Source organism: Heterodontus francisci, chromosome 19 (genome assembly GCF_036365525.1).
Source record: "Heterodontus francisci isolate sHetFra1 chromosome 19, sHetFra1.hap1, whole genome shotgun sequence".
NCBI lineage: Eukaryota > Metazoa > Chordata > Chondrichthyes > Heterodontiformes > Heterodontidae > Heterodontus > Heterodontus francisci.
Window position 1 is genome coordinate 20,724,053 of NC_090389.1, and position 9,888 is coordinate 20,733,940.

The 9,888-nt window shown below is 45.1% G+C and overlaps 1 protein-coding gene across 1 annotated transcript in view; it reads right to left on the bottom strand.

Moving 5' to 3' along the window:
* Positions 1 to 9,888, bottom strand: part of LOC137380328 (uncharacterized) — a 53,657-nt gene that overhangs the window by 14,445 nt on the left and 29,324 nt on the right. The window contains exon 2 of the mRNA XM_068052260.1: positions 5,115 to 5,548. Coding sequence (XP_067908361.1) covers positions 5,115 to 5,548 — 434 coding nt within the window. The remainder of the gene's footprint in view (positions 1 to 5,114; positions 5,549 to 9,888) is intronic.

Here is a 9,888-nt window from a genome sequence, read left to right on the forward strand (position 1 = left end):
AAATGAAGGCCACTTCTAAACTCCAGCCATTGGACCAAAATGTCAAGGTGTGCAAAGGATGTTAATACAAAGTTCCTGTTCTGATCATTGCTTCCTAAGATTGATAGTAGAAGCAGTGGGTATGTAGGCAAATGCATTACAATCCTTGATAACATTTACGGTATTTAGTAAGCATGAGATTAGATTAAGCCACAGACCACGATGTTGCTGTCATGGATAGTGCTTTCCTCAAGACTGATGATAAATCGAGAAATGTCATAATTTGGCGAATGTAGCTGCCAAAGCACCATTAAGTAATGCACCCTGTCAGCCATTTTACATGCAGGCTTTGACACAGATTTGCTGACCAGGGATGACTTTTATTAGGAAAATTGGGATAATGGCCTTATCGATAACCATCACATGAATAAGCAGTCAATGTTGGGAGCAGGAAGACAGTAGGGCTAAAAGTGGTCTTGAGGCATTGGCTTAAAACAGGTGATAGTTTTACACGCCGCCCGAGTTTCTCTTTCATTGAGGTTAGCCAGTGTCTAAAACAGGCTTCCGATTCGCTATTGCAGGTTTTACAATACTGTCCAAGTACAATTTCACCCCCAGCAAATTTCTGAAAAATGTGAAAATATCAATAAACACACACCCGTCTATGTATCCTTGTTTAAAATCCATCACTGAAATACTTTATATGTACAAAGTTTGCACTAAAAGGCATTTCAGAACGATGAATAAAAGCCACTCCATACACAACAGCCGCCAGGCAGAGACATTATGCCATCTGGTGAAAGGTGGGTGTTATTTATAAAAAATAACTTATATTTGTGGAGCGACTTTTAACACAATAAAACATCCCAAGATGCTTCACAGGAGCAATATAAACAAAGTATGTCATCAAGGTACATAGGAGTTTTTTTTAAATATTTGTTCACAAGATGTGAGCAGTTGCCCGTCCCTAATTGCCCTCGAGAAGGTGGCGGTGAGCCACCTTCTTGAACTGCTGCAGTCCACGTGGTGTAGGTTCACCCACAGGGCTGTTAGAAAGGGAGTTCCAGGATCTTGACCCTGTAAAAGTGAAGGAATGGCAGTTTTGTTCCAAAACAGGATGCTTGCGGCTTGGAAGGGAACTTGCAAGTAGTAGCGTTCCCATGTGTCTGCTTCCCTTGTCCTTCTAGGTGGTAGAGGTCACAGGTTTGGAAGGTGCTGTCAAAGGAGGCTTGGGGAGTTGCTACAGTGCATCTTGTATATGGTACACACTGCTCCCACTGTGCATTGGTGGTGCAGAGTGGAGGTTTAATGTGGTGGATGAGATTCTGATCAAGTGGGCTACTTTGTCTTGTCCTAGATGGTGTCGAGCTTCTTCAGTGTTTTTGGAGCTGCAATCATCCAAGCAAGTGGAGCATATTCCATCACACTCATGACTTGTGCCTTGTAGATGGTGGACAGGTACTGGGAAGACACATAAGTTATGTGCCGCAGAATTCCCAGCCTCTGATCTGCTCTTATAGTCACACAGTATTTATATGGCTGGTCCAGTCAAGTTACTAGTCAATGGTACCCCCAGTATGTTAATGGTGGGGGATTCAGCTACGGTAATGCCATTGCACATCAAGGGGAGATGGTTAAATTCTGTCTTGTTGAAGATGGTCAATGCCTGGCATTTGTGTGGTGCAAATGTTACCAGTGTCATGCTAGTCCCCCACCTGCCAAGAATGAGGCATATTAATTTCGCCATATGGACATTAAATTTCAAACTGTTGAAGTGAAGAAAGGACTTGTTTGAAAAAAAAAAATCACCAGGCGCTTGGCTGGAAAAATTTTTTTTTTTTTTTGCACACTAACAGCCAGTGCTTGGAAGGACAAAGGGGCTACTCCCTGCTCCAATTTAATCCACAATGGACTTTGAGCACCAGGTATTGCGTGTAAGAAGAAACATTCCAGGGTCAGCTAAGACCAGACAATCCACAAACAGACGTGGTCAGACCAGCTAGTCAGATGACTAACCTGCTTGGCAACCTGGGTTTTTCAGAACTGTAAAAACAGTTTAAATTCAGAGTGTCTGTTTGCTCCTGGACTGAAAAGACCTCTCCTGGCTGCTCCCAGCTCTTTCTCATGGAACTCCAAATCCACTGAAGACACATGAACCCCATGGGAGAAAACTCTCCTACAGCGAACAAGGTTTAAGAAGAGTACTGAGTAATGAAAAGCAAGATCTACCTACAATCAAGGACTCTACAGTGAACTCGGAGATCCGTAACAAAACCCATCTTCAGAGATTGCCTCAAACTTTTCCATTTTATCTCTTCTGCTCTGTTCTGACTCTATCTGCACGTGTGCATCGCATATGCATGCTAGCGTGGGCACGTCGTGTATCTGTAGGCGTTAACCGAAGTTTAATAAATTTCCCCCCAGCCAGGAGAAACATCCTTCCTGTATCTACCCTGTCGATCCCTGCAAGAATTTTGTATGCTTCAGAGATCACCTCTCATTCTTCTAAACTTTTGAGAATACAGACCCAGCCTCCTCAATCTCTCCTCATAAGACAATACCACCATCCCAGGGATCAGTCTGGTGAACCTTCGTTATAGAGTCATAGAGTTATACAGCATAGAAACAGGCCCTTCAGCCCATTGTGTCTGTGCCGGCCATCAAGCACCTATCTATTCCAATCCCATTTTCCAGCACTTGGTCCGTAGCCTTGTATGCTATGGCTTTTCAAGTGCTCATCTAAATACTTCTTAAATGTTGAACTCCCTTTATGGCAAGTGCATTCTTCCTTAGGTAAGGAGGCCAAAACTGTACACAATATTCCAGCTGCGCTCTCACCAAAGCTCTAAACTATTCTTCTTTACTCCTGTACTCAAATCCTTTTGCAATAAAGGCCAACATACCATTTGTATTCCCAACTGCTTGCTGCACCTACACGTTAGCTTTCAGTGAGTTATGAACAAGAACACCCAGGTGCCTTTAGACATCAACACTTCCCAATCTCTCACCATTTAAGAAATACCCTGCCTTTCTGTTTTTCTTATGAAAGTGGATAACTTTACATTTTCCACATTATATTCCATCTGCCACGTCCTTGCCCACCACTTAGTCTGTCTAAATCCTCTTTGCATCCTCCTCACAACTCACATTCCCACCTCGGTTTGTGTCATTAGCAAATTTGCAAATATTACATTTGGTCCCCACATGCAAATCATTGATACAGATGGTGAATAGCTGGGGCCCAAGCACTGATCCTTGCAGTACACCTCTGGTCACAGCCTGCCAACTTGAGAATGACCCTTTTATTTCTACACTCCGTTTTCTGCCCTTTAACCAATTCTCAATCCATGCCAATATATTACCCCCAATCCCATGTGCTCTAATTTTGTTACTAACCTCTTGTGTGGACCCTTATCGAAAGCCTTCTGAAAATTCAAATACACCACATTCATTGGCTCCCCCTTATCTATTCTGCTAGTTACATCCTCAAAAAAAACTCCAACAGGTTTGTCAACATGATTTCCCTTTCCTAAATCCATGTTGACTCTGCCTAATCCTACCATTACTTTCTAAGTGTCCAGTTATCACACCCTTTATAATAGATTCTAGCATTTTCCCTACTAATTATGTCAGGTTAACAGGTCTTTAGTTCCCCGTTTTCTCCCTCCCTTCTTAAATATTGGGGTTACATTTGTTACCTTCCAATCTGCAGGAACCGCTAGAATCTCTTTCAACACTCTGGGTTGCAGATCATCAGGTTCAGGTGATTTACCAACTTCCAATCCCACTAATGTCTCCAGTACTACTTTTTTTTTTAAACTAATACTAATTTTTTTTCCAGTTCCTCATTCTTGCTAGTTCCTTGGTTTTCTAGTATTTCCAGGAGGCTTTTTGTATCTTCCCCCGTGAATAGAAACATAGCATTTGTTTAGTTTCTGTGCTGTAATGGGCCCACGTTTGTCTTTGTTAATCTTTTCCTTTTTACATACCTATAGAAGCTTTGCAGTCCATTTTTATGTTTCTCGCTAGTTTACTTTTATATTCTATTTCCCTTTTCTTTATCAGTTTCTTGGTCCTCCTTTGCTGATTCTAAAATACTCCTAATCTTCAGGTTTATTACTAGGCCCACAGCACCTCATGGATGCCCAGTTCTGAGCTGTTAGATCTGTTCTGAATCTATCCCATTTAGCACAGTGGTAGTGCCACAACACAATGAAGGGTATCCTCAGGGTAAGACATGACTTTGTCTCCACAAGGACTGTGTGGTAGTCACTCCTACCAATGCTCACATAGACAGATGCATCTGCGACAGGTAGATTGGCGAGGGCAAGTTCAAATAGGTTTTTCCCTCTTGGTGTTCTCACCACCTGCCTCAAACCCAGTTTGGTAGATATGTTTTTCAGAACTCAGCCAACTCGATCAGTAGTGGTACTACCAAGTCCCTCTTGGTGATCGACATTGAAGTCCTCCACCCAGAGTATATTCTGTGCCCTTGCTACCCTCAATGTTTCTTCCAAGGGGTGTTCAACATGAAGTACCACCAGCCAGGAGTGCACTGGAATTGTCAAGTCTAGAGGTTACAAAGGCATGAATGAGGGTCTCAGTGGCAGATAAGCTGAGGCAGGGGCTAAGTTAAATATGGATTACAGTCCAGGTAAACTGCAGAATTACAGGAAGCACATCATATGACAGTAAGTTTAAAAAGAAACATCCCCTATTTCTACACACACTCTCAACTTCTTACTCAGAGGATATTTATTGTCAGATTCCTGAATTCACGTTGGCAATACATGACTACTGATCGTGCAGCTTAAATAACTAGTTAGCTCATGAAATCACTCCAAAGCACATCATAAATTGGTATCAGGATTAATTAACACAACCAACCACATCTAGGGATTTGAGGTTTTGATCAACTTCTGATATATAAACAAAACTTGGTATTTCTCTTCCGAAAAAGAACTCTTTCATATAACATGTTGAGTCAACATAATTGTGACCGTTAGCAGGTTAACACTGTAATGGTGCAAAAAAAACTAAGTATCTCTTAAGCACATATCTAAAGATCGGACCTTTGGTGGTTTATAGGAAGTTATTTTCATACCGGAAGATAGAGAACTATAGTAATAAAATACCTTATTGGCATGCTCTAGCTGTAGAGATCTTGTTGGAAACCTTTTCCGATAGTGATTTTTGTCACAGAACAAAATCTTCCTAACTGAATAACTCTTTTTCCATTGCTTTGTAAAGCGGAAACTGAGATCCTGTGAATGAGCGTCATATGAAGAAACGATTTCTGGCGTGGAATTCACTTGTTCAGTACCGCTAACAGCTGGCTCCATTTCTTTGCTGGTCTTCACACTGATTTCCTGTGTGCTGTATCTGCGATCAGTCACAGAATCACTGTTAGACATAGATCCATTATTGCTTTGTTGGTCCTGTACCCAATGTGAACACTGTGGCAGTTCAGTTGTGCGTTTCTTGTATTTTCTTGGAGAGACAGGGGAATCGTCATCCCAACTAAACTTCATCTTTTGCGTCTGACAGCTGGGCTCCATTGCTGGTTCAGCTTTAGTAAACAAAAACATCTGTCATTAAGCATGCAGAGCCTCCGACTTGAATGTATAACTTCATATAGATTACTAGATTAGTAATCTAGAGGCCTGAACTAACGATCCAGAAACATGAATTCAAATCTCAGTATAACAGACAGGGAATTTAAATATAGTTAATTACATATATCTGGAATTAAAAAGTATCAGTAATGGTGACCATGAAACTACCAGATTGACCTAAAAACCCATTTGGTTCACTAATGTTCCTTAAGGAAGGAAATCTGCCATCCTTACCTGCTCTCGTCTATATGTGACCTTAGACCCACAGCAATCTGGTTTAAAGGCCTGCTCATGTCTGGAAAAAAAAACTGACCTGAACCCAACAGAACCACATCGGACCCGAACCGGTCTGTGTCCTTCCATTTTTTCCCACGCCCGACCATAGTGCATTCTTTGTACTTACCATTTTTGAATGGATGGAATGGAAGGAAGCTGCAGCATGAGCGCAATGACGTCATAGAGACGCTCACTGCACAGACCCAGAATCTGTAGAGTCCGGATGCACGTTTCCTTCCTTGACGTCCTGGACTCCCAGCTCAGGCAGGCTTTTCAAATTTTTACGTTTACTTACTCAACTTCCCTTTTGCTCCCAGCAGAGCTACGGGTAGTTCTGTGAGTGCCTGACCCGGATCTGGCCCCACCCAAGCCCGAAAGCCCGACCCGGAAAAGCGACCCAACCCTGACACATATCGTCGGGTCCCGTTGGGTTCAGGTCGGGTAGCAGGCCTTTAATGTGATTGATTCTCATCTGTCCTCTGAAGTGAACAAGCAAGCCACTCAATTGTATCAAACCACTACAAAAAAGCATAAAGCTGGACAGATCACTTGGCTTCGACCTAAGCACCAGATTCAGATATGGCAACGTCACACATCTCGGGAGAGCTGTCCCACAGACTATTCAAGCAACAGCCTGACATAGTTATACTCACCGAATCTTTCAGCCAATGCACTAAACATCTGGGATGCGGTGATCGGACTATGAGGAGAGATTGAATGAACTAGGGCTATATTGCCTGGAGTTAAGAAGAATGAGAGGTTATCTAATTTAAACATGTAAAATTAAGGAGCTCGACAGGGTAGATGCTGCGAAACAGTTTCCTCTGGCTGGGGAATCTAGAACACAAGGTCACAGTCTTAGAATAAGGGGTTGCCCATTTAGGATTGAGAGGAGGAGAAATTTCTTCACTCAAAGTGTTGTGAATCTTTGAAACTCTCTACCCCAGAAAGCTTTGGATGCTCAGTCATCGAGTATATTCAAGACAGAGGTCAAGAGATTTTTGGGTACTAAGAGAATTATGGGATATGGGGACAGTGCAGGAAGGTGGAGTTGAGGCAGATCTTGTTGAATGGCAGAACAGGCTCAAAGAGCCAAATAGCCTACTCCAGCTCCTATTTCTTATGTACTTACGATTCCTTCATTACCATCCCTGGGCATTTCCTATTCCACCGGTAAGACAAACCCAGTCACTCAGTGGCCCTGGGACGCAACATCGACTCCAAATCCCATTAAATCTCATGGCATCAGGTCAAACATGGGCAAGGAAACGTCTTACAGATTACCACCTACTGCCCTCCCTTAGATGATGAAATGCAAGAAACACTGAGGGAGGCAAGGGCACAGAATTGTACTCTGGGTGGGGGACTTCAATGTCCATCATCAAGAATGGTTCAGTAACACCATTACTGACTGAGCTAGCTGAGTCCTGAAGGACACAGCTGCCAGACTAGGCCTATGGCAAGTAGTGAGAGAACCAAAGAGAGGAAAAAACCTACTTGAGCAATCTACCTGTCGTAGATGCATCTGTCTGTGATAGTAACAGTGACCACCACATAGTCTTTGTGGAGGCAAAGTTCAGTCTTCACACTGAGGGTACCCTACATTGTCGTGTGGCACAACCACCATAAATTGGTAAGATTCAGAACAGATCTAGTAGTTCAAAACTGGGCATCCATAAGGCCCTGTGGGCCATCAGCAGCTGTAGAATTGTATTCCACCACAATCTGTAACCTTGTGGGCTAGCATATCCTTCATTCTACCATTACCATCAATTATGGTTCAACGAGCAGTGTAGAAGAGCATGCCAGGCCTACCTAAAAATGAGATGCCAATCTGATGCTACAGCACAGAAGTACATGCATGCTAAACAGCAGAAGCAACATGTTATAGACAAAGCTAAATGATCCCACAGCCAATGGTTCAAATGAAAGCTCTGCAGTCCTACTGCAACCAGTCGTGAATGATGGTGGATGGTGGACATTTAAACAAGAGGAGGAGGCTACATGAACATCCCCATCCTCAATGATGGAGGACCCCAGTACATGAGTGCAAAAGACTAGGCTGAAGCGTTTGCAGCCATCTTCAGCCTGAACTGCTGAGTGGATGATCTATCTTAGGCTCTTCCTGAGGTCCTCACAATCACAGACGCCAGTCTTCAGCCAATATTTATACGAACATATGAATTAGGAGAAGGCCACTTGACCCTCGAGCCTGCTCTGCCATTCAGTAAGTTCATGGCTGAGCTGACTACTCCACATTTCCACCTACTCCCAATAAGCTTCCACCCTCTTATGCTCAACCAACACAACTAAAATCAGATAATCTGCTCATTATAGCATTGCTGTTTGTGGGATTCTGCTGTGCACAAGTTGGCTGTCATGTTTCCTACATTACAACAGTGACGACAATTCAAAAAAAACTTCATTGGTTGTAAAGCACTTTGAGGGGTCCTGGAAGGAACTACAGAACTGCAAGTGCTTTCTTTCTATTCTCTCACCCATGCACCCTCCCCCCAACCTCCACCATCCAAAATGCCAGACCCTTTCTCCTGAGTTGTTACAGTCCCTTTCCCGACCCTGCATTTTTCAGAACCCATCTCTGCACCCCCCGCCCAATCTCTGTCCCCAGTTGCTGTGCCCCAGCCCTTTCTGTCACTGTCTGACTTGCCCTACTTGCTGTGCCTCTCTCCGTCTGTTGACTGTCACCAGTTGCTGTGTCTGTCTCTCTCACCCACCCAGTTTTGCTCTCTCCCCAGATTTTTTCTCTCTCTCTCTCTCCCACCCTCCTAGTTGCTCTCTCCCTCCCTCCCAGTTGCTCTCTCCCTCCCTCCCAGTTGCTCTCTCCCTCCCTCCCAGTTGCTCTCTGTCTGTCCCTCTCTCCCAGTTGCTCTGTCCCTCTCTCTCCCTCCCTCCCAGTTGCTCTGTCTCCCTGTCTCTCTCCCAGTTTCTCTCTCTCTCTCTCTCTCTATCTATCTCCCTCCCAGTTGCTCTCTCTCTCTCTCTCTATCTATCTCTATCTCCCTCTCTCCCAGTTGCTCTCTCTCTCTATCTCCCTCCCAGTTGCCCTCTCTCTCTCTCTCTCTCTCTCTCTCTCCCTCCCTCCCAGTTGCGCTCTCTCTCTCTCTCTCTATCTCCCTCTCCCCCAGTTGCTCCCTCTCTCTCTCTCTCTCTATCTATCTCCCTCTCCCCCAGTTGCTCCCTCTCTCTCCCTCTATCTCCCTCTCTCCCAGTTGCTCTCCCTCTCCCTCTCTCCCAGTTGCTCTCTCTCTCTCTCTCTCTCTATCTCTATCTCCCTCTCTCCCAGTTGCTCTCTCCCTCTCTCTCTATCTCCCTATCTCTCCCTCTCCCAGTTTTTTTTTCTCTATCTCCCTCTCTCTCTATCTCCCTATCTCTCCCTCTCCCAGTTTTTTTTTCTCTCTCCCTCTCTCCCCATCTCTCCCCATCTCTCCCCATCTCTCCCCATCTCTCCCTCTCTCCCCATCTCTCCCTCTCTCCCTCTCTCCCTATCTCTCCCCCTCTCTCCCTCTCTCCATCTCTCCCTCTCTCCATCTCTCCCTCTCTCCCTCTCTCCCTCTCTCCATCTCTCCCTCTCTCCCTCTCTCCCTCTCTCCCTCTCTCCCTCTCTCCCTCTCTCCCTCTCTCCATCTCTCCCTCTCTCCATCTCTCCCTCTCTCCCTCTCTCCCTCTCTCCCCATCTCTCCCTCTCTCCCTCTCTCCCTCTCTCCCTCTCTCCCTCTCTCCCTCTCTCCATCTCTCCATCTCTCCATCTCTCCCTCTCTCCCTCTCTCCCTCTCTCCCTCTCTCCCTCTCTCCCTCTCTCCCTCTCTCCATCTCTCCATCTCTCCCTCTCTCCCTCTCTCCCTCTCTCCCTCTCTCCCTCTCTCCCTCTCTCCCTCTCTCCCTCTCTCCCTCTCTCCCTCTCTCCCTCTCTCCCTCTCTCCCTCTCTCCCTCTCTCCCTCTCTCCCTCTCTCCATCTCTCCCTCTCTCCCTCTCTCCCTCTCTCCCTCTCTCCCTCTC